This window comes from Rhinocladiella mackenziei (assembly GCF_000835555.1).
Source record: "Rhinocladiella mackenziei CBS 650.93 unplaced genomic scaffold supercont1.3, whole genome shotgun sequence".
Taxonomy (NCBI): Eukaryota; Fungi; Ascomycota; class Eurotiomycetes; order Chaetothyriales; family Herpotrichiellaceae; genus Rhinocladiella; species Rhinocladiella mackenziei.
The window spans coordinates 1,756,151-1,783,945 of record NW_013550602.1 but is presented as its reverse complement, the minus strand read 5'-3'; the positions used below and the strand labels follow the sequence as shown (position 1 = coordinate 1,783,945).

Here is a 27,795-nt window from a genome sequence, read left to right as displayed (position 1 = left end):
TTTTTGTTTTCTTGACGTCAATCATTATACCGCATTAAAATCAGCATCGCCTGCTTGTCTTCTGCAAATTTCAAAATCGCATTATGCGTTTCAGTTCCGTGCCATTCAGGCACATCTTCCGGCTATCACACCGTGTTCGTTGCAGGAGGTGGTCCGGTTGGATGCCCGGTTGGCGCTTGGGGCTGGCCATCTGAGATCTGGCTCACTGGCGGTCCACCGCTAGGAGTAGGATGTCCATAAGCTCCACTCCCAGTGTGGGTGGACGAGCTTTCGCTAGGTCCCGATGGTGATCCACCGCCGGATCCACCGCCGCTGTACAGAGAACCCGAAAGCGGTAAATTTCTGCTCGAGGCACCGACATAGATGACGGGGTTGCCGACTTCGACCCAATTTTGGACGGTAATGTCCCAGACGGAGACATCGCGACGCGTCAGCTCGGCAGTGAATGTCGCCGAAGCACCTGGTTCGATTGTGAGGCGGTCGAAACCACGCAGAACCTTGGGTGGTTCACCATCTCCCAGTTCAACGTACAACTGGGCCACTTCGTCTCCGACAACACTACCAGTATTGGTAATTGTCGCACTCACGGTTGCAACGACCTCGTACAGACCTGGATTACCACCAGGAGCACCTCCAGCTGCTAGAAACGGCTGTGGTGAACCATCTGTCGCGCCCGCAGGCACGTACTGGTCGGTCGGTAGACCATAGTCAGGATCATCGGCGGACGCTTTGAGATCGGTGGAGTTGAGGTACGGATAGATAAACAGATAAGGACGATAGCCGATGGTGTCGTTGGGGAAGAGATATTCCGCCGGATCCGTGCTGTAGGTTCCCAAAACAGGTGCCGGCTCTGTTTGTCCACTGGGTGGCGTATAAGGGGCTGGATTTCCAGGGGTGATAATTAGATCCGAATATTCAAAAGTCGTATAGCTTAATCCAAAGCCAAATTCGTAAATAGGATCAATACCCTTCGAGTCGAGGAATCGATAATCGATGAAGACACCCTCGGAAAAAAGGTCCTGGGGCGCATCAAACTGCCCATTGTTAGGTTCGTAGATGATATCCGTACCATAGTCCTCCCGGTTACGGGCAATGGTAAAGGGGAGTTTGCCTCCAGGGTTGATGAATCCGTAGAGGGCGTCAACAATCGCATTTCCACTCTCCTGACCGGGAAGACCGGCCCAGATAATACCGGTGACGTTTTCATTGTCGTACCAGGCTGAAACGTTGACCGGACCAACCGTGTGGAGGACAACGATCGTGTTCGGGTTGTATTTGGTGACATTGTTGATCAAACGATCTGCTCCTTCCCAGAGGGACAAATTATTTCGGTCGCCCGTGTTGCCGTCAATGGTGATGAATCCTTCTCCTGAATCAGCATTGGCGAAAACAAGAGCGACGTCGGCTTGAGATGCAAGACTTTGTATCTGAGTGTCGGCGTAATTGTGGAGAATGGCAAACACTTCACCGTCGGTTTGGGTCAAGACGTATTGTTGTATGGCTTGTTCGGGTGTGACCAAGTAAGGGAACTCAGCGGTTCCGCTGCCGTAGCCCATGGCCAAAGTACCGTTGTTACACTCGCGATTGGGACAGCCATTGGCGCCCCAAGGATTGCTACCAGCATCATATCCGAAAATGCCCACTTGCTTCTCCTGGCCGGTCAGGGGTAGCCCACCCGTGTTTTTCAGAAGAACATTTGAGGCTTGGCCAACCTGTCGGATAACATTTCGGTGCTCATCTTGGACGTTGACATGCTCGTTCACAAGTCCCACGGGTGAATTTGGATCTGCGGCATGAATCTTGTCATAGGTATTTCGGCTCCAAGAGTAGAAATTGGTGGGGACGTAGTTCGTGTCACGGCCAACATAGAAATAAGCAGCCATAATTCTGGTCGCCATGTCGTCAATTCGCCATTCTGGGATGGTGCCATTGATGACGGCGATCGTCAAGTTGGTGCCCCAGTAGGTATAGCCAGTGCTAAACAGGGTGTCGCCAGGCATAGTCATATCGAGCCCGGCCAAGGCTGTACCGACTCCGGAGTGTTGAGCTTGCCAATCGGACATGATGAAACCTTGGAAATTGAGCTCGTTCTTGAGGAGATGGTTCATGGTGTATGAGTTTGCGCAACCATAAGAGTTATTGATCTGTTCGTAGGAGCACATGACTAGATGATTTGTCAGTCTCTTGATCGGGGCGTCTGTCGCCACGAGGCACCTACCGGATGCGGTCCCCGCTCGAACGGCGTCAGCGAAAGGCCACAAGTAAAGTTCATGCATGGTCTTGTCATCGATATTGGAACTGAGAGCGGCGGTAATGTTCCAGCCATAGTCTTGGGATTCCCCAACCTGGCGGAAGTGTTCTTGTTCGTTACCGACGTAATGCTTGGTGCAAGCCATAACGCCTGCGGTTTGAATACCCTGGATGGTCGGACCGATGAGTGCACCAGTCAAATACGGATCGGGGCTAAACCCTTCCTATGGTCCCGGTTAACTTTGTGTGAGAGGAACCAGCATATGCGAGACATCCACTTACCCAATTTCTTCCCCCTTCGGGAGATCGACCAAGAGGGCCACAGACCGGACCTAGCTGGACATCAACGCCTTTCGCTCTGTGTTCTTCACCCATGGCCTGTCCACGAATCCTGGCCAAGTTGCGATCCCAAGTTGCAGCGACATTTAGACCGGCGGGGAAAGCAGAAACATAGTCGGCTGGTTTCTATTCAGCACGGAGATCCCCCGGCAGAAGAAAGGGGGCCCCCGGAAGGTCAACTTACCATTTCTGACACCCAACGGCCCGTCTTGCATACACAGACTGGGGAATCCAATACGGGGAATTGCCCCAACATTTCCCACACATCGATCTGACTCCCAGCTGAAGAGAAAACAAATCAGTTATCCAATGTAGCCTTCAGCGGAACCTTCTGAAACTCACCCAACACCAGTTGTGAGGTTGACTTTTTCCAGCAGAGTCAGTTGGCTCACAAAAGCGCGGGCTTTCTCGTATGCAGCACCCCAGTCACCAGCTCCAGAACCCCAGGGCGAGGGGTAACTTGGTGGAGAGGTCCACATGGGGCCATCGTAGTCATTATTAAATGGCTGAGCGGCTTGTCGTCTGTGAATGGCCTCTGGAGAGTCGACAGGCTTCAAGACGGGTTGTAAGTATGGGGGAATTTGCAAAGTAGTATTGAGCACATAAAAACAGAGGAACATTCAAGTGACAGGGCTGGGCCAGGGGCTCCCCTCAAGAAGGCTGAAAAGTAGTCTGAAACTCACGCTGGACAGGACATGGGGAAGAGCGGCCAACGCCGCCACAGCCGGGGTGTGCAGCCACATCGATGATAAGGTTTCTTTTTAGGCTGATCTCCAGACAACCGCGGAGTGGACGAGGTGCGGAATGTCGTATGACCGAGTTCGTAGGAGAGAACAGGAGAATGGTTGGGTGATTTGAGTAGGCGAATAAGTTGGTGAGAGGAAGCGAGTCACCGAATAGTGAGTTGAGTGAATGGAATCAAACGAGACCGAGGGGGGTATTTGAATGATGATTCTATTGCTTCATGGCTCCATTGAAAAGCCCCAGAAATTTTTTAAATCAGGTGCACAAGATGCGGAAATTAGAGATGCTGCCTGATGTTGCATTCATGATTGGAGGAGGAGAAAGAGTTGAGATGAGAGAGGAGCTGCATGGGCTCGAGCACCGCCTATTGACATTGCCGTCACCACCTGGGTAAGCAAGCAAGGTACAGTCCTTCGGCCTCGCTAGGTATGTTTCTGGCGATTTCTAGGCCCAGGTCCTAGGCAGCATTTCCTCTCTCCTCTATGCCATTCTTGTTATACCCCGCAATTCCGTATTGGCAGGTGAGTGGCAGGTACTAACCGGAGGTAGTATTGATTGCAATAAGCAATCGGTCATCCGGGGTTTATGCTGGAAGTGTGCTCACCAAGCCTTCCGCGCGGCTCCTTCGGGGGCAATCCTCCGCCTATAGCCTGCTGCTTTGGTCCCCCGATCTTCCCAAGGTTTCCTTAACTTTGTCCCTTCAAGGCCTTTTTTGATTGTGCCCAAGCACTTGCCTTCATCCTTGTCCTCCTCGCATCACCCGTCAAGGTCCTTTACCCGACATTCTCCCTATTTGTCCAACTCATACCTCTCATCTCCTACTCTCCACCTCCGCCTACAACAATCCCGGACATACGCATTCACCGGCAAATCACATCTTCCATTCTCGAGGTCGGCTGTAACCCTATTCGGAGGACGGAAGTAGTATTCATTCATCTTTACATGTATGCAACTCTCTGATCTAGATCTGCTCTCACACCACTCTCTGCGCTCGAAGGCGAACCCGAGGGCCTCCTTTGCCATTGCCACGACCCTTCCCCGCCGTTGAACCCCTGCCAACCTGTCTCTCCTGTCGGGGTTCAAGAGACAGCCTTCACTAGCCTTGACGTATCATTCGAGGGAGGGTATCGGCAACCTGCACTTGATTTTGCACATGGCCCTTCTCTTCTCAGATCATATCCGGTCCAATTCCAAGCAGGCTATTTCCAGCGCTGCAACCCAAAGCATGTTGGGAGCAGTCATTGACAGAATAACCTCGGCTTCCCCATCTCAGCACGAGTTGGTGATCTGTTTTCTTTCGAATTTAGTTCCCCGGCACTCCGCGCGGTCTTGACTTGGCACAATTCGAATTCTCCGATAGAACATGTCAAAGATCGTCCGCCCGGCCCAAGGTTGAACCGGAAGACCCTCGGAGCACTGCGCATCGTCCTGCGGCGTGGGCATGGGCATGGGAACGCCAAACTGACCAGAACCGACAGCTATCTTCATGCACCTTCTTTTCGTTCTTGCCGTTGATTCATTCCTCTTTCTCATGTCCAGAGCCATCCATGTGTGAAACGATTTCTCTTCCAAGCACATATATCATGTAGATTGGGAAGACGAGCCAGAGGCCATTTGGAATCACCCACAACCAGATCAAGTTGGCTACTGTGTTGTGCCCGATATTGACAAAATTCGAAAAATACTCGTTAAGCCCTGGTTGGACCTTGCTGTTAGTATTTCACATCTAGGATGAGATGGAATGCCTCGCCAAGAAGGAGGAAGTATCTCACAGTATAGTACGGTTTTGCTCAGCGTCATCACTGCCGCAGAAAACAGGACAACGACAGCGGTCCCCACGCCCGGCCCACTGACGGCCCTATCGCTAGACCCTGTCAAGAACTCATTCATATCGACAAAGCTAAAAAACCCCTCGTCGGCATTGCTGACAATGATTGTCCAATAGTAGATATACATGGCTGTCTCGACGGCATTCAAGGTTGCCTGTGCTGCTGTGAACCCGACATGCCCGTTGTATGCCGGCCAGCCGTATGTGTAATCCACTGTGCAATAAACACTGTACGGGACCCATAATGGCCAGTGCAGCTTTCCGCCCGGCATCGAGTGCGGCCGAAGAAAGACGTACCCCGTATCCCACAGCACCAGTGGAAGAGAAACGCACAGCCATATTATGAGCAGGGGAGGAATTTTATGCGCATAGGCGCTGCGTGATGAGGGCGCTTGTTTCGCTGTTGAGGATCGATTCAATCGGTGTCTGCGAGGGCTCGGCAGAGACACGGTCATCGAGGATTTAGGGACCGAGTCTGCCGCATTAGGTCTTGAGGATGGGGTGGGCGTCGCAGGCTCGGGGAACGGACGTGGATGATGCCTTGTTGAGACCATTACGGGAGATGAGTTCTCGGTGTCACGGAAATCAAAACGTCTGTTGAGATCGCCTCAAGAGGTGTTTAGATATCTTCCGGATGGGATCACGTGCCTGCGTTTGCTTGTACCACGGCGCGGTTTGCGATCGAAATATCTTCGTCAACTTATTTTCTAAGTCGACAGTCGAGAACTCCCTTGTGCGCAACAATATTACTCTTTTTCCGTCCGGTGGAGACTCTAATGGATCTTCTGTGCTCTTTTACAAGACCCAGCCGGGATCCTCCAGGTCCGTCACAAACCAGCAGAGCCGTAAACTTCGATATGGTGTATCACGAAGAGGTTAGTTGGCGCGTTGTCTGTGGAGCGGGAGGCGAATAGTGGGTGAGCATCCACAGAAGAGAAGAAGTCGGGGGATCAGCGAGAAGCCTAGTTAAATTGAAATACGCTTTGTTGATCTGGCCCTCGAAAGTGAAACAGCTCTGATCGCATTACGACACGAAGGAGTGAAGGTGTGCAGGGGGGCCGGTACCATGGAGGAGAGCTAGCTTCTTGTCAGCCATACCGTGAACCACCTCGGCTCCTTGACATCCGGCGACACCCTTAACGCAGTAAGAAAACCCTTTCATGCGATTAATTGATTGGATAAGAAGGTTTAGAGGCCAATTTGAGGAAATCACTTCTCCTGGTGAGCTTCCTCCATTATGAAAGGTTTCTTCCGTTAGTCAACATTGCTATTATCTCCAATCGAAGAGTCTCGTGGCAATCAGGCCTCTACGGCGCCGTGGTACCTGCATCGCCGAGCTGGTTGCCCGGTACCTCGCATTGAGAGAACCAACCAGCGACGCTCAGGATGTGGTGGGCGCGTCAGTCCTAATGACAATTTTGACAAGACGGACTTTCATGGCACTGATCCTCCCCATCGTCCTGAGCGAAGTGGGATGTAGTAAAATGTACCTCACCATCGATCCCTAGAAATCAGAAGTGCGTTCAGGAGAAGGATTGTGATGGGAGACGGAAGTATCAAATAGCGGAATCATGAATCCTATCAGGTAAGCATATAACCTACAGATTGTTTCCCTCATTGACAACTACTGTCACAACTTGACCAGATTATCGCTCAGCCCATCCTGCCGGGTACCGTCCTGCTGGTCATTGTCCTGCCCCAAGAACTTTGTCAGGGTCCTCTGGGACTCTGGATGGCAAGATCTCGATCACGTGCCTCCACTGCAGGCGTTTGCTCATTCACCAAGTCTTTCGTGGCTGCTAAGATAGCCGTCGAGAAGGTAGCAATCCGTTCTGCGCGCTTGTCGACGTGACTATTCATCTCTTCTACCGAAGGAAATGCTTTATTGGGCCATCCCATGTGTTCGGCTGTCTCTGCGTCAACTAGAATTGGCGGACAGAAGATATTCGAGAGTTCTGCCGCGCCCCATCGGTTTGGTGATATATTGACTTCCGCTACCATCATGCAATGAACCCAGCCCAACTTCAAGGCTGCCCAACTTGGTCCGGGACCAGCAAAGCGCATATCCATTTGGAGCAAGACCCCCATTTCCCTGCACCAGGTGGCTGCGCGGCCATCTCTGTAATGAAGATCACGCCCATACTGGACATCATGCGTGCGATTTCCACATATTTTGCGGTCATCTCTTGAGGATCTTGCGACGGTGATACTGGGGATGGAAGTGCTGATGATATTGCAGATTGTAATGGGTAAAGAAGATCTTCGGGAGAATATAACAGCCTTGAATCCTCAGGAATGCATGCAGGTTCGAGACGACTCTACAGTCCAAGACGTTGATTGGAAGGTTGTTGAACACAACAGGGACGACAGGACCTTTCGAGGCGACCGCCAATGTTCCGTAGCCTGCCATTTTGAAATCACTAATGACCTACCGAGCAATGAGTGCATCAACATCACAGTCGAAGACTTGATTAGATCTCGAATTGGTCGGGCTCAGATCGGCATTATATCCAGCTAACACGCTAACAGGAGTTATGCCCATAACTCCAGGATGCTGAAGGCCGCACCAGTCTTGCTCACAAATGCAAGGACTGGCCACATAGCAAAGACAGATCATTTGGTTCTGCCTGGTGAAGATTTATTTCCAAATTTCCCAACTTGGCCAAAGTAGTGTTAGTCACCAAAGTCATACACCGTATTGACGATTGGCGACATCTGTCGAGATTGATAATGGCTCGTAGCAAAGACCTCTTCTGGAGCGTCAGATGAAGACGTTGGGGCACCGAATTTTGTATGCAATGAATTGTAGTTCGTTGTGTTATTCCGAGTTCGGTCATCTTGGCCGAAACTTCTTTGCATGGGCAACTGCGGATGTTTTAGGAACCCATTCTGTGCCCAACTTGCGTAAGCAACATGTTTGGCGTTGCGCAATTCCTCCCAAGGAAGGAGTGGACTCGTCAACTCTGGCCGTGTTCAGGTCTCAACATGCGGCAACATCTGTTTCAACATAGCACATTATTTGTCGGTCTCGATACCGCACAACATCGACGCTACACCCCTGCGTTGCGTAAGCTTGAAAGTGAAGTCGAACTTGTGTGGTTGAAGTGACTGGCGACAGAAGATGTTGGGACATGGGCTCGCCGATCAGCCGCTACCGTGACTAGAGTCATCTGCAGGGCCTTGCCGAAATGGTGGATTTCTTTCTACACCATCAGTCTGAGGTTGTTGCGCAGTATCGGTTTCAAACAGCTGCCCAATCACGTCTGGTCTGATAAGATCTCTCCGGAATGGTTCTTGTTGAAGTAGTTCTAGATTCCGTAGCGTCGCGCCGGGATGGGTAAGATATTTGACATAAGCTGGTGTTCGCCAATATTCGTAGAGATATTTGAGGTACCGGGCAAAGCGAGCGGCATCACCGTCTTCAATATCGGCGGAACCGTGAGAAGCTGTGGGTTTGTTGAGAAGATGAGGGTAGTTCATCGCCAGATATTGAAGATATTGAGGATTCGACAGGCATAAAACGAACTCGAGCTCAAGGGTGAACCGATATGAAAGTGGGATTGGAGGTTTTGTGGCATCCATGATGACGATTTCTAGCCGTTCGCAGTTGAATCCCTTACAACGCCAGCAGATGATGGATGGGTTTTCTCGCCGAGGAGGAAAAAAGTGGCGCGGGGTCACTATGTTTCCGGCGGAAACGTGTGTCGTTAGCCCCGCCAAGAATCTGGTGCACCCCAAATGTTCGACTTAACGTTCACAGGCGGCTTGGCACATATGACAGACACACTTCCAGTAGTCGATCAATTTAGAAAGAGGAAATGACGAGCCCGTCATTCGGATTTCCGAGAGCTGTTGAAAGAAAGTGATTTTCGAGGCCGTGAATAACCCTCGATCGCACGTTCATGAGACCAAGTGAACCAAAGTCAAAAATGCAGCGTACCAAGGGGCCGGGGGCGAGTTCGCGTCAGGGTTTGAGTTTGAAGGGGTCCAGGGCCGGAGAATTGGTGGATCGTCTGTCAGGGACTTTACTAAAAGGTTGGGTTTTGTTGCCAACCAGGTGAATTGACAATGCGTGCATTGAGAGCCAGTAAGCTGTTGCTATTGAATGGATGCCGATAAAGGCGTGAAGCGACAGGTGTCTGGATAGAGTCAGATGTAATGATGTCTTGCACATAGCTCGATAGCTTACTCGCTGGTGGTGTTTCAGAGAGAAGAGGGTGGCCAGAGGGAGGTTCAAGGTTCTCAATGGGTGGAATGAGGAACAGACGAGGAGGCTGTGCCGTGGAGTGAGTTGTTCCAGTGAGCTTTTTAGTTTCGAGTGCCCAAAGGTGAGGAGGAATAAAATTTCAGACGACAAAAGGGGGACCCGGCCCTCTGCCTGGTGCGTGCCTGAAAGTGTACAGGATATGAGCAAAGTTGGACATAAAGCCCGGTTGAATTTGAAGTGGGAGCTGGCTGCAGTTCCCCAAGCTTGCGTACTATCTACAACGTGAACTGGCGTGACGCCTCTTCTCCGCCCCCCAATTTCCATTTGGCTGTACCTGCGCCGGCCGTTCACGTCCTCTTCTTGGGCCACTGCGCCGGCTATTAGTAACTATACCTCCTGGTCACCAAGAACTACTTCCACTCGCCCTCAAAAAAGATCATCCCATCTTCCTCTTCACCTCTTCTGACGAAATCGAGAACATCGAAGCATATCCTACGCTTGTATCTTCTGGCTCAAGCGGCGATATCCTCACTGCGCGCATTGGTTATCTGGCGCATAACTGTGGCCCGCATTCATATGATTGTTTCTCACCGTATAGGGGTTGCTCAGAATCACCATCCTGTCAATCCATCCCCGGACTAAAATCAATTCAATCTTCTACACATCGTCCACGACTCGCCGACCCCAACCCTTGAGTGATTCTTTCGACAGGCAACATTTTCATCAGTGCATTGCCCCGTTCTCTCCTCCGAATTGCCACCGGAACCCAGATTCTTGCTGAGCACCAATGGCTCAAGCTGCGCCGTTGGCCGGTACGTCCCAACGCTGTTCTTGATATCCTCGTGGTTTCCTCTTGTTTTGTCTATGCTGCTATTTATGGCCTACACTTGTCTCCCACCAGCATCTCCTCTTCACGCAATATCTATTTGCTTCAAGCGATACGACTGACCTCTGTTTGGCAGACCGAGGCCCTTCTCTTGCTTCGAACAATCCCTTCCGAAATCGGGTCTCCGATCATGCCACCAGCCCTCCGCTCGCGCCTATCAGACCGGTTTCGACCAATCCATTTCTGGATGCAAGTGAGATGATATTGCCAGATGGGACTACCAGGACGTCGCCTACCGCTGAAAGTGCAGCAAGCCCATCGAGCATCACAGATCAAGCTGCCGACATATTTGTAAGAAACGTGGAATCTTCTCGTGTGAATTCACGTTGACAATTAAATAGGGAAGCCTGAACATCAATGATTCTTCGAAAGGGCCTCAGAACCCTCAGGCAAACGGTGCACCTCGGCCATTTCCACGAGGCCCTCCCAACCGCCATCGACCCAGCAACTCGGATGAAGACCGTCGACGACAGCAACCTAAGGGTCGAGGTCCATCGAATGAACTTGACATCTTTGCGGACCCCCCTGAAATGAATCGCCCCCGTAACAGACGTCCTCATCGACGTAACTCGGAGTCTTCTATTCGTGAGAAACCAAAGGATATGGATCCTGAAGCTGAAAAGAGACGAAGGGAAAGAAGACTTCGGGAAGGAAGAAGCTCACACCGATCAAAGAAACCCAGTGCAAAGTTGGATGTAATCGATAAACTGGATGTCACGAGCATCTATGGCACGGGATGTGAGTTGAAATTGCGGTCCCCTCGTCTCATTTGAAGTGAATTTTTCCTGACATTGTCAGTGTTCCATCATGACGGCCCCTTCGATGCGTGCAACCCACATCGTAACCGTAAAGGTTCCAAGCAGGCCCCGATGCAAGCGTTCCCGAAAGATTCAGTAAACATGCAGCTTGGCGGCTCAGGCCCACTTAATTCCAAACTCAACCTGGATCAATACAACGGAACCGGGCAAGAGGCACACGTCGACTATAATGAAGCCGCCGTTGTGGACGACGACGCGGATTATTTCCGTCGACCACAGCCTGAAAGAAGTGCTGGGTTCAACCCCACCACTCGAACTGAACCGGTTCATGGCGACGAGACTGCCGGCCTTGGTACGAGCACATTTCTAGAGGGGACTCCAGCCAGCCGAGCTGCAATCCAACGTCGAGAAATTGAAGTAGAGGCCATTCAGCAAGCCAATGCGGCTGGACTGTCGCGCAAGAAGAGTTTGGCACAGAGAATCAAGTCTGTCCGTCCTAAAATCGGTGAAGGAGGACGGATGACCTCTCCTGAACCGACGGTCACTCCGACTAGCCCCCTGGGCACAAGCAAATCGGAGCAAAATAACACCAACCCATTCTTCAAGGACTACGACAAAGAATACGAGAAGAAAGGTGCCCAGATTGCATTTGCGGAGGAACAGCAAAAAGCTGGTCGATCTCGAGCCCCGAGCAGCCCCAAACGTGGCTTTGGACCGGAAAGGAGATTGACGGCAGAGAGCGCCACTGGCGAAGAAGGCAAGACTGGAACCTCTGCAGGGGGCTTCCTCAGTCGAGTCAAGAGCATGAAGGGCCGGAGCCGAACTCGTGAACGAAGGAACACTGAAACCTCTTAAAAGAGTATATCGGTCCTCCTCGCTTGGTCGTTGAAGGGTTGGAAATTGGACATGAATGGAACCCTTGGTAAGCATGGCATAGGAAGGTCATTTTACACGGAGGATCTATTTTGAAGAGCGCAAAGGATAGCACGGTTGGATTGATCCGAGATTCGGGTTTGCACGACAACGAGATTGATGACTCTAACTATGACAATCGACGAGGATAAGGAAGATGGTTGTGATGCAGCACCGGGTCCAATACTTCGGGCTCCCAACTTTCTGGAAAGGTAGGGGGTTGATTCGACTCGGATGTAGTTGCATAGGAACAAGACAGAATTGTATGCGACATGCATGTCTCAACCAGCTGTCCGGATGAAGAGAGAGTAGTTGTAGGCTTCACAAATGCCGGGCTTTGATCGTAACTGTTTTGACGGGCAAGATGGTTCAGTCGGCCCATGTACGACCAGACTTGGCTTCGGAGTGTTGTGATTGTGAAACAGAATTTGAAGAATTCAAATTCACCTGTCTTGTATTTTTGTCAAATTTGGTCCTGTTCATTATACAATATGTTATCAAGTTGAGCGCTCTGAGGGCGCTGTAGCTCGTACCTCATGTTGTTTTACGGAGAATCTATGGGGACCCCTTTGCTTTGCCGCTAGTTTCTAGGCTTTCAGAGGCTGAGACATTGCCTTGCCTTGAGCACATTGAATTCTAGTCTGGGCCAATCTATAGCCTCGTCATCGACGTGGTAAGTACGGTGATGTCAATTGGTGGATGCAGCTAGAATTGCGTAAATGTTCCAACCAATCAGGGCAAAGTCATTTTCATAGTCACGTGGTCTACGCTGTAGTACGTAGAAATGCCCTCGCCGCTTTGGTTGATATTGCAGGACTCCCCCTTCTGCACTTTTACAAAATATGTCCATATCTCCGAAGGATGCTTTGAAAGCGCTGGTAGCCGGAGATTACGGTTGGCTGAAGCAGACCCGGAGAAGAGGGACTTACGCCTCTTCTCAAAATCTGGGTTGATTGCGCCTACGAAATAACCTCCAGAGAAGAAGAAACAGCAGCCTCGGTTGGACGCATCGCTGGCCATCATCGGTCGCATCCGCTTGTGATGGAGATTCGTTCTCTATCACTACCAAGCACTGTTCATGTGAACTACAATAATAGAACACCACCACTAAACACCGCCCAGCGTCCCCAACCAAACAAGAATAATGGAGGAGATGAGTAGCATCAAACAGTGTCTGAGAATGTGCATCGACGTCGCAGAGCAAATAGTACTGATCTGGACAAATGTTTTCTACAATGTTTCCATTTTGTATCGACTTTGGAGGACTGAGATCTGCCAAGTCGATTGTCGTCCGGGCAAGGTCAACATAAATGGTTTGTCCGATACTACTACTTGTCCACAGCTCCACTCACCCTTTTCGTGCGCTTGATGACATGCCCACCAAAGGATCTCAGCAAATCACTAACGAGAGAATCATCGAACTCCAAAATAGACCCCCAATCCAAGCTGCCCACTTCCGAGGCCTCCGTTCATGACATCAACGAAGGCCCCAATGAGTTTTGCGGAGGACTGGGGAGTATTGACGTTGCCATAGCAGACTGCCTCCGCAATGAATATTCTCATCTTCCGAATCTATCAGAAGTAATGATAATCTATAGGAATGAGCAAAATCCATGCCGTACCCATTGCAATACATATCTTTCAACCGTCACGCGCCCCGAATTGGTCTCCTGTGAGAGTGCCTCAGAGTGGAATCGTAATGATATGAAGGCGCGGGAGCGAGGCCATGATCTACACGACAGCGAGGCAGTCAATATAACATCGGACTCTCCTCGCAAGGCGTTTTGAAAGGTGCCAAGCTGGTTGGCTTGGCATGTTTGTCTTAAGGTCAATGGCGCCCCCGTGACACGGAGTTTGCTCCTTCATCCCCTTAATTTTTTTCCACCGTCAACATTGTAATACTACGGTAGGATCATCAATTTTGATGTAGTCATTCCTTTGCCATAGTCTATCGGTTCACTTCCAGCACTCGTTTTTCGCTATTACCCTTTTATCTCTTTCTTTCTTTCCTCTTTTTTTTTTTTCCCCCTCCACACCTGTTTTGCCCAGGGTGCCACCCCGATTTCAGGTCTCCTCTGAACAATACTATCCTGGAGTCGCCGTGCTTTGCCGAAGCTTGTGCATACGATCAATCATGAAAGCCCTGCAAGGATGGATGTTAGCCAGAGCTCGAGTTGGTCCAGGGCTCTTAAGAGGTCGCATCAGCGCCCCTCTTCGATCGACACGTTATGCCTCGTCGCAAATTGGTCGGACGAGCACAATACCCGGAACAGAACCCGATGAAGATGATCCGCCAAAGGATCCCCAATCGGATAAGGAAAGCACCTCTCGCTTTGGGCCGACCATGTTCAAGGTCTTTGAGACTGCTGCCACCACCTTTGCCTCCATTGCCGTCCTCGGCCTGGCCGGATACTCCTATCACCTTTACTACAAGTCGCTTGTCTTGCGCAAGATCGAAAAGGCCTTTGCTCCTGGAGACCCTATGCTCGATCTGGCCTCGCCTCCGGGACCCCATATTCCTCCTGTGGATCAGTCCGCCGATGGGACCGAAAATTGGATAGACAGACCCGAGCAGGCCAAAATCGACGCCATCATCAGCGGTGAATCCAAAGGCAGATATTATCTCCTTGTGGGCGAAAAGGGAACCGGCAAGTCTTCCATGATACTCGAAGCGATGCGAAAAACTGACGGCGAGGGCGTGTCAATGTTTGAGGCTCATGCGGACTTGGAAATTTTCCGCATCCGCCTAGGCAAAGCACTCAATTACGAGTTTCATGAAGACTACATTGGCTCTCTCTTTTCCATTCGTGGCCCTCGAGACACCACCGCTTTGCTTGACATCGAACGTGCCTTCAACAAGCTGGAAAAGATAGCCTTGGCTCACCGCAACAAATCGCGAAAGAGAAAGACTGGACGCAAAGGGCCGCTGATCGTCATTATCAATTGTGCGCATTTGATTCGAGACGACGAAGATGGCAATGATTTAATCGAACTGATGCAACAACGCGCTGAGCAATGGGCGGCGGCCAACCTGGTCACCATGATATTCAATTCTGACGACTACTGGGTCTATGAACGCTTGAAACGTTACGCCACAAGAATGGAAGTCATTCCTATCCTCGACCTACCCAAGGGCCGCGCCATTGCCGCTCTGAACCGTTACCGAGCAAAATATTTCCCTGAGCAGAAGCGAGATCCGGAGATATTGAAGCAAGTATATGATTTGGTGGGTGGCCGACTGAACTTTCTTAACCGGGTGGCCAAGAGCTCCGACATGCTCAAAATGTGTCATCAAATCAATGAATCAGAAAAGACCTGGTTCTTGAACAAGTGTGGTATACTCGGGGAGGACATGGATGATGACGTGATGGATCAACAAAAGTATGCCAGCGCAGCAATGGTGCTGGCCAAAGCACTCGTCGACCGAGACAAGGAGATGGAATCGAATTACGACGATGAAAAGGGACACATTTTGCCGCAAATTCCTCTCTACATAGCTCGGCAGATCATGACCAGAGCCGACTTTATCCAGAGTTACGACCATGACAACATCTTCACGATTGACAGTTCTGCCATGGTCCGCGCCGACAGCGTACCCATGATGAATGCATTTAAAGAGATCTGCGCGGAAGAAGGCTTTGCCGAATATCTGGAGGCCACCCTTGACCGAATCTCGGCTATTGAGAGCGTTAACAGAACAAAGGAACTTACCTTCAAAGATTTATGGATTGAACAAAAGGGGGAACAGCGGGGCAAATATGCATTTGTGACCAAGGATTCTCGGGGTAGGGAGACTGGTTTCATCGAGATGAGAGTCCGTCCGGACAAGCCACCCGAGGAAGACGATGATTAAGGTTGCTGTAATATGTCACAACCGGGACGACCCATGTCACTTGTCAATGCCCTCCCCAAAACTTTTTCCCAACCTACCTTGGCGATCACGGCCCGCTGTTCGAGTCAGACCATGCACTGTCGGACCGTGCCACGTCGCCGACGATGATTCTCATTGCCTCTGACCGGATACGATGCAAGCACCTGTCGATACGATCGATCGCAGCCAGGACCCATGTTTCGACTTTTTGTGGGGTTGGAGATCCGTCTTCTTTCGATTTCCCTGGCCAGGATTGGTTCGTTCTCTTCGAGATTCTTCAGATTGTTCCGTGCTTTCATATTAAGGACGCGGCAATATGAGGATCTGCAACACATACACGGCCAGTCGGAGTATGACTGGTGGTCGATGTTCTCTCTGCCAGCAAAGCTGCACTCACACCTCCCGAGACCAGATCCATTCACTACCTTTGAAGATGTCACCACTGCGAGGACGACAGTAGTATATCTCAGTTTCCGGACTTTTATGGTGATCTCAATATTGCTGTGCCTGCTACATGCACTGGATACAGATAAATTTATTGCAACTGGAAAAGACGCTTGGATCTTTGGTGTCGGGTTCAATTGGGTTGTGAGGAAAAGATCTATCCACCGCTCTGCAGCTGCTTGGCAAGTCATTCGAAGCCGGGTGTGCTCCTCGAAACGGTGCAATGCGAGTCAAGACGCTGAGAAATTCAGCTTTTGGTGTTGAGTAGATTGGAAATTTGGAATCTTGATGGTTGCGGAGGGGGTTATCGGAAACCAGTACAGTGTTGCGCTGACGTTGACCTGACGGTTCTTCAATCCAATCCGTTATGGAATTGGATCTGCTGCCCTTGAGAGCCCGTGACGGAGATGTGCTTTGGAAACGTTTGCCGAAATCCTGATGTGTTGGATCCTGGTATGAGACCGAGAGTTAACGCGACGCTGTGTATATACTTGATGCATCGATTGTCCATACAATGGCATTGTACTTGATCTTTGACTTGGACGTGAGGCATTGACAAATCCCGCATTAGGTCCACAGAATTTCTTGATGTATATGCTCTGGCCGGGAAACTGGGAGAAAGGTCACCAGGGCAGAGAGCTTTTGTCCTCAAACAATGAGTTGGATTGGAAGAAAGTATTTCCAAGTAATGGTCGTGGCATTTGGTATTGGTTTTTGGTCACTGGGATACGCGAGCGTTCTTCCATGATTGGGGTCGTGAGTGAAATTGACGACTCGTCTTCAACTGTCATTACGAATGAAGTTTGAATAGCCATCACCCTTTGGTTTCCACCATATAATCAGATCTATAGCCTTGTATCTAGGTACCTCCATCAATCCGTCCTGACCAGCCAAAACTTATATGGGAAAAACGGGGCCGTCTGACGAGAGGCTGCTCACACCAAACTGGGTGGCTCCATCTCTGTCAGACTCGTTCTGTTGCCTGACCCTGGCCAATCACGTCACGATCGCGACAGCGACGGTAACAGCCTTTGCTTTCTGGCTCTCTTCTGACTCCAGCCACCATTATTTCCCAATCCACGTTCAGCGCATATTCCCCCTCCCTTTCGCCAACCTCACCCGCATCGTCAAATCGTCCCAGACACACAGTCTTGATGCTCGGTGACCTCCTCGAACTCGCCACGACCCTCGTGCACCCGGAGCACGAGCCGAGTATCTCTCATCTCGCTGCACCAGAGAACCCCACCATGGCTCCGCGAGACCGGCACTCGACGTCGGTCAGCATCACCTCCAGTACTGTCGCAAACACCGCTGCCGATGCGATCAACGGTGGCATGCTCGCACCTGCGACTTCTGGCTCGAAATCAGCATCACCCGTTACGACACGCAAATCGCGTTCGCGATCAACGGCATCCCTGCCCGGATTTCCCGCCGCGGTGATTCCCAAGCGCGTTGAACCTCCTCGAAGGCAACTTGAACCGGCGAAGTTGGCGGTTGCAGTAGTATTGAGCACCGTGCTGGAAGCAGGATTGCAGACGGCGGCGTCAACAATCGGGACTGGAGATTTGGCTGCGATATCAAAACGGCCGGACACGTGGCTGGAAATCCTGGGACTACTGGGATGGAAGGTTGCGAAGTTGAGCCTATGTTGGCTCATCAACTTTGACGGTACACTACTCGCATGGTCTGAACAGGGAATGTTGGCTAACCCCTTCGACAGCGTACGACGTCGCCGGTGTCTCCCTCCTTCTTTCGACACCGACATCAATCTTACTGGGTCTCTTTTACAAGATCAGTCCTCTGACACTGCTGACTACGAATTTGTCGTCCCTCCTCGCCAACTCCATACCATACGTATTCCTCCGCCCGCTCTCGCCCTCACATGCACCGGGGTCCGCGGCCAAGTCGAGCGTGCGGAACCGCTCCATCTTGATGGACCACTACACAACGATCGCGACATCACTGCTTGCCACGGCCATCTTCGCCGTGCTTCTAGAAGCCAGTTTCGCGACATTCCTCCCGCAATGGCTAGTCACACATTTTACGGGCCTGCACACCTTAGAGCCAGCACACCTCGGCGCATCCGGCCTGCCCACGTTGCTCCTGGCGCTGATCCCGGCAGGAGTCGCATGCATGACCTTCCTCTTCGCGCCGTCCACCGCCGTACCGAACACCGCTGTACCCCCGCCGTTTGATCCCGTCACCGCCAGCTTTGCTCAACATGTTTATTACAATGCCTGGGGCTGGTACTCGGCGCGGCAGAAAGAGTTGATTGGACGGACGGCCTTGCTGATGGGTTTGATGCTCACGGAGTGCGCGTTACAGCTGTGGGCGACCATTGCCGGTGTCGAATTCTATGGCGCACTGGGATATGCAGGCGTTTGGGCGCTCGGAGTTATCGTGGTCGGCGTGGTGTTGGATTGGGTTGGTGGGCCGAGTGATTGACCGATTTGGAATTATGCATTTGACTTGACGTTGCCTTCTTCAAGGTGCCGAATTATCTGAAGAAAGGGAAAAGGACCGGGTGGAATGAAAAACATACATGGGAGGACACGATATGCAAAACGCCGGACACCCAACCACATGGGAAAGGGGCATATGGATAAGGCTGAGTACGTCAGGAATAAGAAACGCTTAGTGAACAGATCCCTTCTCCCCTCAATAGGACGACGTCGTCACAATTTGAGTATGAAATGATTTCGGTTGAATCCGATTATGGAGCGTGGCGGTAATAAATCGGCAGAAACTGCGGCTTCGCGGTTTAGGCCGATCTCTATCCTTGTCCAGCCGAAAAAAAAATTACCTCTTTGTTGATTCTCATACTCTTTCCGACTCATACCAAATTTCTTCTCACAGCCCCCATCGTCTTCTTTCGCTGTACATTAATCTCCCATCCTCATCGCTTCTTGTCCTGTATACTATCTCTTCGTCATTCCTTTCGTCTTTCTCTCTGGCCACTCTTTACTTCGCAGTTGGCCTGTACAGTATTGTTTCTTGCTCCTCCAAATTTCCTAATGGCCCATCCCAATGGTGACGTGAAGACAACCAAAGGCCCGCCACTCCAATCCTGCGCTTTGGAAATGCTATTCTAACTCGGTGGCAGATGTAACGGATACTCAGGATCAAGATGAGACCAGTGCCACTCTCACCAATGGCCACCCCCACGATCACGAACACCTCCATCATGACGACCCGGGCGCTGGAGCTCTGTTCCAGGTGTCCGTCAAGCTGCCGCACCAGCCCTACAAGCAGTCAATCATTGTCGCAAGTCAAGAGCAGGTCCAAGACGTCCGCCAGTCCATAATCGAGACTCCCGACACCTTCCAGTACACGTGCTTCCATCTCGAGCACCACGGCCAACGGATCAATGATTTTGTCGAGCTCTCCGAAGTTAAAAATCTCACGCCGGGCGACGAAATCGTCCTTGTCGAGGACCCCTATACAGAAAAGGAAGCCAGATTACATGTGATTCGAATACGGGAGCTCATTGGGGCCACGGGAGATCGACCCGATCCGTTGCACGGCATCTGCGCTGGTTTGTCCCTTCACGATGACCAATTTGGCTCTGCTCAAGCTCCCGCCAGCAAGCCCGAAGACAATCCCCTGGCAGGCTATGAGGTCGATGGCCGCCCGCCCTTGGACGCGATTTTGCCTCCACAGTCCGACACGTTGCCCAAGACCATCAAGGGTCTCTCTGTGTCCCCGTGGAATCCTCCACCATACCACTTGCGCCAGCGAGGCCATTTGCTGTACCTCCAGCTCACCACCAACGAAGGAGAGCAGCATCAAATCACCGCCACGGTGTCGGGCTTCTACGTCAACAAATCCTCCAGCAACAAATTCGATCCATTTCCCAGACCAGCTCCCAAGAATCATAGCGCCCATTCCTTGCTGTCTCTCATCTCGGCGTTGTCGCCGTCTTTCAATGAGACCTTCGTCGAACTTCAAAAGATCAATGGCCGAAAAGATCTCCTCACCACATTCCCCTTCCAAAATGCCATCCCCGCCAACCCCTGGCTGGTGCCCTCGTCCTACGCACACGGAAGTCAGCACCAAGCCGATCCGACAAGGGCACAGGAGCCATACTTGATGGGGGGAGCGGACGGCGCGGAGAATCTTCGGGATTGGAACGAGGAGTTTCAGACCACACGGGAGCTACCCCGAGAGACTCTGCAGGACCGAGTTTTTCGCGAGCGCCTTACGTCGAAGCTCTTCGCTGATTACAATGATGCCGCGGCTCGGGGGGCGGTCCTTGTGGCAAGAGGTGAGGTGGCTCCATTGAATCCGACCGAGGGTCAGGACGCTCAAATCTTCATCTATAACAATATCTTCTACTCGTTTGGCGCCGACGGTGTCCAGACATTTGCCAGCGAAGGCGGTGACGAAGCCGCCAGAGTAGCGGTGGGAAAAGACGTCGCGGGTGTCCGGGCCGTCAATCAATTGGATGTTAATGGATTATTTACTCCGGGCACGGTTGTGGTGGACTATCTGGGCAAGCGTATTGTTGGCCAGAGTATCGTCCCTGGCATCTTTAAGCAACGAGAACCCGGTGAACACCAGATCGACTACGGTGGCGTCGAGGGCCGAGACATTGTGACGGAGAACAAGGCCTTTGCCCCCGTTTTTGAGAAGCTGTCGAAATCTTTGCGCGTCAAAAAACACGCCGTGTGGGACAAGGAAGGCAAACGACACGATTTGGAGGGGAGCGTGGAGACCAAAGGGCTGTTGGGTACTGATGGCCGGAAGTATGTTCTGGACCTCTACCGTATTACCCCTCTGGATGTGGCGTGGTCGGAGGAGGTCGAATCTGACGCAGGCGACGACAAATATCCGCACCGGATGTCGGTCTTGAGACTGGAACTCGTCGAGACGTACTGGCGCCTGAAAATGCAAGAGTATGTCCGTGCAGAGGTCGAGAAGCGTCGCTCGAAACAGTCCCATGGCCACGCCGAATCATCAGCACCGGGTGAGGAGATCCAGACCAATGGCGAGGGTATCGAACATGAAAAAACGGAGGACCAGCCAAGTGAGGGTCCGAACGATCCCCAGAAAGAGGCTCCGGCGTTGGACCAGGAACGGGTCGATATCTCGAACTTCAACTTCGCCCTCAACCCGGACGTGTTTAGTGGACAGATCCCCCAGACGGATGAAGAGAAGGAAGAATTCGCGGCCGACGAAAAGGAAGTCCGCGCCGTGTGTACGTTTTTGCGTCACAAGGTCATCCCAGATCTGATCACGGAACTTCACGATGGCGATGTGGGTTTCCCCATGGACGGACGGTCCCTCTGCCAGCTGATTCATAAACGAGGCATCAACATCAGGTACCTCGGACGGCTCGCGAGAGCCGCGGAAGAGAAAGGACGTCGTCTCCAAGCGTTCTCCACGGTGGTATTACAAGAGATGGTATCGCGGGCTTTCAAACACATTGTCAATGGCTACTTGCGCCATCTGCCCGCCTTGTTCGCCGGATCTTGCATCTCACATCTTTTGAATTGCCTCCTTGGTGTGGAGGTGAATTCAAACCCGCGTCCGGAGATCGACGAGGACCTGAGATCTCTGTATCCCGACGGGGACTTCGCATTTGAGCAGGTGAACCCGACCGAACTCCAGGCGGCCATCGAGAAACAGGTTCGAATTCGGTATCGATATGAGCTGAAGGACAATTGGCAGGCCTTGGTCCATCCATTGCCACTTCTGCGAGAAACTTGCCTGAAGCTTGGTGTCCAACTGGCTGCTCGTGAATATATCTTCAGCAAGGGGGTCCCGTTGTCTCATGACGCTTCTCCGGCTCGGAGTGGGAGCGACACTCACTCCAATAATGGTGCGCCGCAAGAAGATGGGAGTAAGAAGAAGAAAAAGAAGGGCGGCGAACAGTCGCCAGGCAATAATACGGCCGTTGCGAAATCTAACACGACCTTCACTCCCGAAGACATTCTCAACATTGCGCCGATCGTCAAAGACGCTGCTCCGAGGAGCGCGCTGGCCGAGGAAGCTTTGGAGGCGGGCAAGATCTCGCTCGCCCAAGACCAGAAGCAGCTCGGGCAGGAGTTGGTCCTCGAGTCGTTGTCGCTGCACGAGCAGATTTATGGGATCCTCCACCCCGAAGTGGCGAAAATGTATCATTCTCTATCCACCATCTACTATCAAACCGATGAGAAAGAAGCCGCGGTGGAACTCGCGCGCAAAGCCGTCATCGTGACAGAGCGAACGTTGGGAGTGGACTCCCATGATACAATTTTGGCGTACCTCAATCTCTCGCTCTTCGAACACCACGTTGGCAACACGACGCAGGCATTGAAATATGTGCGGCACGCCCTGGACCTGTGGAAAATTATTTTTGGACCGAATCATCCCGATTCCATTACAACCATGAACAATGCCGCAGTTATGCTCCAGTCTCTCAAAGAATATTCCGAGTCGCGCAAATGGTTCGAAGCGTGCTTTACGGTTTGCGAAGGTCTTTTTGGACGTCAGTCTATCAATGCCGCCACCATTTTGTTCCAATTGGCGCAGGCCTTGGCTCTCGATGGAGACCCAAAGGGTGCCGTGAACAAAATGCGTGATGCATACAATATCTTCCTGACAGAGCTGGGGCCGAACGACCGAAACACGAAAGAGGCGGAGAGCTGGCTGGAACAGTTGACTCAAAACGCCGTGTCGATTGCCAAACAAGCCAAAGTACTACAAAACAGACGCTTCGGTAGCATCCGACAATTTCCCCGGATGGGTTTGGGTGTCAGACTTCAACCACAAAACGCCGGCGCGGCGGCGCCAAATGCAAGTGTCCGCACGACCGGTGCAGACGCCAATGTACGAACTGGTACCGGCAATGTTGCCATAGACTCACGGAGTATTGACGAACTGTTGAAATTTATTGAAGGTGTTGATCCACGAAGCCATCAACGCACAAAACAAAAGAAGAAATCTCTTAATCCCAAAGCGAGAGGCACAAGAAAGACCGGGACCGCCTAGAATTGCATTGCATGTCCTGAATAGGGGAGAACAGAGTAATATCACATCCTCAAGGCTGGACAAAACATGAACAGGTTTGGAAGTATATTGGCTCTATCATCACCACTCGACAGAGGTCCACGTTCTTGGGGGAAAAAGGGAGGAGAAGAAAAGAAGAGAAAAAAAGCTGAAAATTCACGTCATACACATCTGCTACCATTTGTATTATACTACGAAAAAGGGAAAATCAAGGCATTGATCCTGGGGTATAGACTGGCATGCGAGGTTTTAAAAGGGACTCATAGGTGACCGACACCAGTGCCTCCAGAGGCGATGTGATTCATCCACCCAGGATCTTGACCGTAATGTGTTGATGATTGGCGGACGCGTAGCAGGAAAGGATAGCAACATCCAAAAGCTTCTCAACTCCAAACAAGTTTGATTGCGAGGCTCTAGTTGAGCTTGCTGCCTGCTGCTTTCTGCTGTGTCTTTGGTATTCTTACAGCGATGTGCACGGCACGCGACATTGATACGCAGCTTGGACAAATCGGGAAATTCACAATGTGAATTACTTCCGCATTCGGAATAATGCCTAGCCACTAGCGTGGTATGCTGGACGTGTCGATTGGTCAGCCTGTTCAGATCAATATGTCAGCGGCATTTCTCCACTTTTTTTGGCCTCTCGCTGCCCCCCTGGGTGAACCGCTTATGAACTTCTTTCCGATCTCTCGATCGTCATCATTGTCACTTCCGCTCTGCTGGGCATCTATCTCGTAATTGTGTGTAATTGTCAAAGCGTCTGCCGACCCGAATCAGCATTAATTGACGTCAAAGGCCAATTCCTCCAAGGACTCGGCTGTTATTGTCCCATTGATCTGCTACCATCTCTTTCGATTACTAAACCTACACGAACATTGTCCGTTGTCAATTTCCTGTCGTTTTTTTCTCGAATTCGACTCCTGGTCTGCCTTTGTTGAATTGCGAATCGACCCCTCCTACCTGCATTGCAGCCAGGCGCCTCTTCTCACCTTGAAAGCCCGGCGACGTTGATGTACAAATCATTGTCTCCACTCCGCAACATGTCCCGACGGCTCCTCACGACGAGCACCACCTACACCCTCGCTCACACGGCGCAATGCAAGCTAAAGCTCGCTGCGAATCGGCCGGACAGGAATTTGCGATTTGTCCTCGGCCATGCCTTCACTCTCGATAACCTGATGCTTCGCATTGTCGAGATCGAGAACCAGAGTGCCAAATCAGTCTTCCATGAAGCCACCCCAACTCCTGGAGACGAACACTTTGACTGCACGAAACCCACGCCTATTCCAGAGCCAGAGGAGCATTACGACTGCACCCAAGCTGGTCCAACACCCGCAGAACCAGAGCCACGGCCTCGCCGAATCAGTTTCCAAGATAATAACGCACGCCCGTCCAATACTGTCGAAGGAGGTTCCAACTCACCTGCACGCAAACGCTCACCACCACCCGTCTCCATACATTCGGCACAGAATTACCCGGACGAGGACGGGTCCGACAGGACCTCCTCCGACGGGACCTCCTCCGACGACTACGACGAACCAGACTCGTATGGACCTGACACCAAAAAACCCAAACAATGGCCTGTCCACGATGCCTATCCAGACGAAGAAGACGCAGGTCTCGAAATAGCGGACGACGAACTCAACGAGGACGAGGGCCTAAATCTCCAACGCTTCGAATCGGCCTCATCCCGGCCCCCTGGCATGATACGCTCGTCATCTTCGTCCTCAGAGGAAGATGGAAACGAAGCTATCTCACCGCCCCAGCTCCCATCCGATGTCGATGTCAGGAAACTCCTCGAAGGCGACAAGGACGCCGAGCTGGCCGATCTGTACGAATCCGTACGCCGGTGCTCGTGTCATGGTCAGCGGGACTCCCTGGGAGGCACGCCGACAGGGATGTGGGATGTGCCGGTGGAGAAGAGTGGTGAGAAGCATCTGGCTGTTGTTGCTCTTGCTGCGTGAAATGCCATTGGAGTTGGCGAATCTTGCGGAATGGAAAATAAGAGTGGCCGGATGGGATAGGGTGCATAGCACGGTCGGGTGGGAATCTCGACAATAGCATAGCACAGCATCAGCCGCCCCAGAGGTTTATGAATTATGAAATGCTCACTTAAGAACATCAGAACGACACTGGAGAGTACGATTTGAATGGGACTTCAACAAAATCAACTCTCCGTGTCAACCGTGTTCTCTTTTCTCTCACACGTTCCGGATCAAGAACACCAATCTCGTGTCGTTTTGCCGAACCGCATGTTCTTCTCAGGAAAAAAAAAAAAACCAAAAAAACAGATTCGATAGGATAGATAACATGTCTTAAATGCTAATGGCTACCTGGACACTTCGATGCCATACATTGTGTTGTTTGGTGTACAGTATAAAAAGAGAGAGAGAGAGATGTCAACACATGAACTCGACACTCTCAGCGTTACACATGCCGTCGGCGCTCGCCATTCGTTCATGCATTCACGGGTTGAGCTGGAGCCTGCAAAAGCGCGTACAGGCCCGTCGCATCCAACCAGGCAATCAACAACTCAGGTAAGCCCTGTCTCAACAATTCATCGCCCATCGTGTACGGTCGTTCTTTGGCCCACATGAACCTGCCTCGCTGTGACTCCAAGGTCCGTCCGGCATTGACGGCAATGCGACTTTCAGCCAGATCAGCCCAGAGAGGACTGTGGGGAAGCCACTCCCGCGGCGTGACAGATGCGACGCAGTCCGCAAATTCGGGCAGCGTTTCCGCCTGCTCCAACATCTTTGGCGCACCATAGATTGTGGGCCTGCCATATTTTTTCAGTGCAGCGGCGACCTCGTCATCGGATATCAACTGGCGGGTCGTGCGCTTGAGGTAGTCGATTTGCGCCTGGGCGAAATGCTGAATTTGAGCCACATCGATCGATCCGACGGTTTCACCGAGCTCGTGTTGCAATTGTTCGATCTCCCGTTTCATCTTGGCCAGCCGGTACTGTGTCCATTGTTTATAGAGGACCTCTCGTTCGGCATAGGTTCGGATGTTGGTGATGTAGCTTGAATCATAGAGACCCGGGACGTTGGCTGTGAACGAGGTTATCGTTGAGATGCGCTCTTTGACTCCCCGTGCGCGGGCCGCCAAGTGTTGAACTTCTCCGCCTTGAAGGATCACGCCGTAGCCGATGGACGGGCCAGCGACCTCGTGAGCACTGCCGTCCCCGTGCTTGATGAAGGTTTGGCCACCGATCATTCCCTCGGTGTCACTGAGCATGATCACGCAGACGTAAGGGTATGAGTCGTAGTGCCAGGGGATGACGGACTTGGCTTTGAGAGGATCATATGTTCTGTCTTCGTCGGTGAGTGGTAATTTGGTGGTGTCAGGTTCTACCTTGAGCTCTGCAACCATGTCTTCAACGGTACTTCCTGAGGTCTGAATGTTCGTGTGAGCCATCTCTGTGGGCATGACCACCGACAGCGATACCCCTGCGGCATCCGATATTGCCTGGAGTGTTTCAGGATGAGTCCAAAAGTCTTGAATAAACGATGAGTACGCGGCCGCATTGCGGACAGTCAGGGTGCCTGGCCCGGGCGATGCGACACAGTTCTCCAACACTGTGGGAGAGAACAATGCGCGACGGTAGGCACGGACGCCTTCTGGGGTTAAAATGGGGAAAGGAACGGTAGCTGCAACTTCCGTTGCAGTGGCGCTGCGTTGCAGCTTCAAGTCCTCAAACGTGAATCTGGTGGTTGGTGGTGCGTAGGCAAGATGGATCTGGACAGCGAATGTAGAGTCAACGAAAGAACCTAGAATGGCATTGTTGCTCTAAACCGTCCTTACCTGGGGGTCGAAGACATCCATATCGGCCGGATGATCAATGGCAGAGATCACTGTGAAGGGCCTGAGTGAGTCAACGTGGAAAGTGAGAAATCGACGGTCTTAATAAGGTGTCCTTTCTCGTGGCAGGGGAGTCCTCCCGAGGATCAAAGGGAGGAGAGTCTGTTAGAGCGACGTTGGGCCGTCGGGCACTTCGAGCTTCTTTTGTGCTCGTTTGAGACTTGCCCAATGGGCAAATATGCTACGCCAACAGCTGTAGCCTTGACCCATTTATGATTCATCTCTCAGGATCGAATGTATAGTGGGCCTAGGGAGAGTGGTGTCGTCGACGCCGCAATCGTTTACCAGAACAAGGTCGAAATTCCCTCCATCACGGGCGATACTAGCAACATTCAACCCCGTTATCCGCGATTCGCTTGGAAGGAAGCGCCGTAGAAGCTTGAACTGATAAGATGGGACAATGTTGGTTGACATCTCCAGTTTTTGGGGTGTGTCTTGCCCGTCTCGATGATAGTTCACGGAGATCAGCTACCTCCATCACAAGCGGCTACCCGTAGAGCGATGAATGGCCTGGCATGGTGACTCTGAAGGACTTTCTCGAATGAGCCGCATTGCATCCTTTGGTTCTGCTTCGCGCTATAAAAGCACGAGGCGACTGGGATTCTCCGCTCCCATCAATCATGGGGACAGCGGGACCAATCCCGCTGAATCTGACGAGGTCGAAGCAAGCCGTCAACGTGTGATCAGCCATGAGGGAGAGGA

The 27,795-nt window shown here is 51.7% G+C and overlaps 10 protein-coding genes across 10 annotated transcripts; 5 read left to right on the top strand and 5 right to left on the bottom strand.

Moving 5' to 3' along the window:
- Window positions 1–125: 125 nt before the first annotated feature.
- On the bottom strand, window positions 126–3,209 carry Z518_04166 (uncharacterized protein; the record flags this gene model as incomplete). The annotated part of the gene is made up of 5 exons (XM_013417874.1): window positions 126–2,164; window positions 2,219–2,474; window positions 2,533–2,708; window positions 2,774–2,871; window positions 2,932–3,209. The coding sequence occupies 5 exons, from the start codon at window positions 3,207–3,209 to the stop codon at window positions 126–128; spliced, it is 2,847 nt and encodes a 948-aa protein (XP_013273328.1).
- Window positions 3,210–4,849: 1,640 nt separating this feature from the next.
- Window positions 4,850–5,715, bottom strand: Z518_04165 (uncharacterized protein; the record flags this gene model as incomplete). The annotated part of the gene is made up of 2 exons (XM_013417873.1): window positions 4,850–5,028; window positions 5,106–5,715. 2 exons carry the CDS (start codon window positions 5,713–5,715, stop codon window positions 4,850–4,852), a joined length of 789 nt encoding a protein of 262 aa, XP_013273327.1.
- A 1,156-nt stretch (window positions 5,716–6,871) lies between these two features.
- On the bottom strand, window positions 6,872–7,231 carry Z518_04164 (uncharacterized protein; the record flags this gene model as incomplete). The annotated part of the gene is made up of 1 exon (XM_013417872.1): window positions 6,872–7,231. One exon carries the CDS (start codon window positions 7,229–7,231, stop codon window positions 6,872–6,874), a length of 360 nt encoding a protein of 119 aa, XP_013273326.1.
- A 1,074-nt stretch (window positions 7,232–8,305) lies between these two features.
- On the bottom strand, window positions 8,306–8,743 carry Z518_04163 (uncharacterized protein; the record flags this gene model as incomplete). The annotated part of the gene is made up of 1 exon (XM_013417871.1): window positions 8,306–8,743. The coding sequence occupies one exon, from the start codon at window positions 8,741–8,743 to the stop codon at window positions 8,306–8,308; it is 438 nt and encodes a 145-aa protein (XP_013273325.1).
- Window positions 8,744–10,155: 1,412 nt separating this feature from the next.
- Z518_04162 (uncharacterized protein) lies at window positions 10,156–11,867 on the top strand (the record flags this gene model as incomplete). The annotated part of the gene is made up of 4 exons (XM_013417870.1): window positions 10,156–10,180; window positions 10,331–10,545; window positions 10,596–10,992; window positions 11,053–11,867. The coding sequence occupies 4 exons, from the start codon at window positions 10,156–10,158 to the stop codon at window positions 11,865–11,867; spliced, it is 1,452 nt and encodes a 483-aa protein (XP_013273324.1).
- A 2,191-nt stretch (window positions 11,868–14,058) lies between these two features.
- Window positions 14,059–15,777, top strand: Z518_04161 (uncharacterized protein; the record flags this gene model as incomplete). Its single annotated transcript, XM_013417869.1, has 1 exon — window positions 14,059–15,777. The coding sequence occupies one exon, from the start codon at window positions 14,059–14,061 to the stop codon at window positions 15,775–15,777; it is 1,719 nt and encodes a 572-aa protein (XP_013273323.1).
- Window positions 15,778–17,486: 1,709 nt separating this feature from the next.
- Window positions 17,487–18,684, top strand: Z518_04160 (uncharacterized protein; the record flags this gene model as incomplete). Its single annotated transcript, XM_013417868.1, has 2 exons — window positions 17,487–17,907; window positions 17,960–18,684. The coding sequence occupies 2 exons, from the start codon at window positions 17,487–17,489 to the stop codon at window positions 18,682–18,684; spliced, it is 1,146 nt and encodes a 381-aa protein (XP_013273322.1).
- A 569-nt stretch (window positions 18,685–19,253) lies between these two features.
- On the top strand, window positions 19,254–23,211 carry Z518_04159 (uncharacterized protein; the record flags this gene model as incomplete). Its single annotated transcript, XM_013417867.1, has 2 exons — window positions 19,254–19,269; window positions 19,343–23,211. The coding sequence occupies 2 exons, from the start codon at window positions 19,254–19,256 to the stop codon at window positions 23,209–23,211; spliced, it is 3,885 nt and encodes a 1,294-aa protein (XP_013273321.1).
- Window positions 23,212–24,269: 1,058 nt separating this feature from the next.
- Z518_04158 (uncharacterized protein) lies at window positions 24,270–25,193 on the top strand (the record flags this gene model as incomplete). The annotated part of the gene is made up of 1 exon (XM_013417866.1): window positions 24,270–25,193. One exon carries the CDS (start codon window positions 24,270–24,272, stop codon window positions 25,191–25,193), a length of 924 nt encoding a protein of 307 aa, XP_013273320.1.
- Window positions 25,194–25,686: 493 nt separating this feature from the next.
- On the bottom strand, window positions 25,687–27,057 carry Z518_04157 (uncharacterized protein; the record flags this gene model as incomplete). The annotated part of the gene is made up of 2 exons (XM_013417865.1): window positions 25,687–26,970; window positions 27,037–27,057. 2 exons carry the CDS (start codon window positions 27,055–27,057, stop codon window positions 25,687–25,689), a joined length of 1,305 nt encoding a protein of 434 aa, XP_013273319.1.
- Window positions 27,058–27,795: the final 738 nt, after the last annotated feature.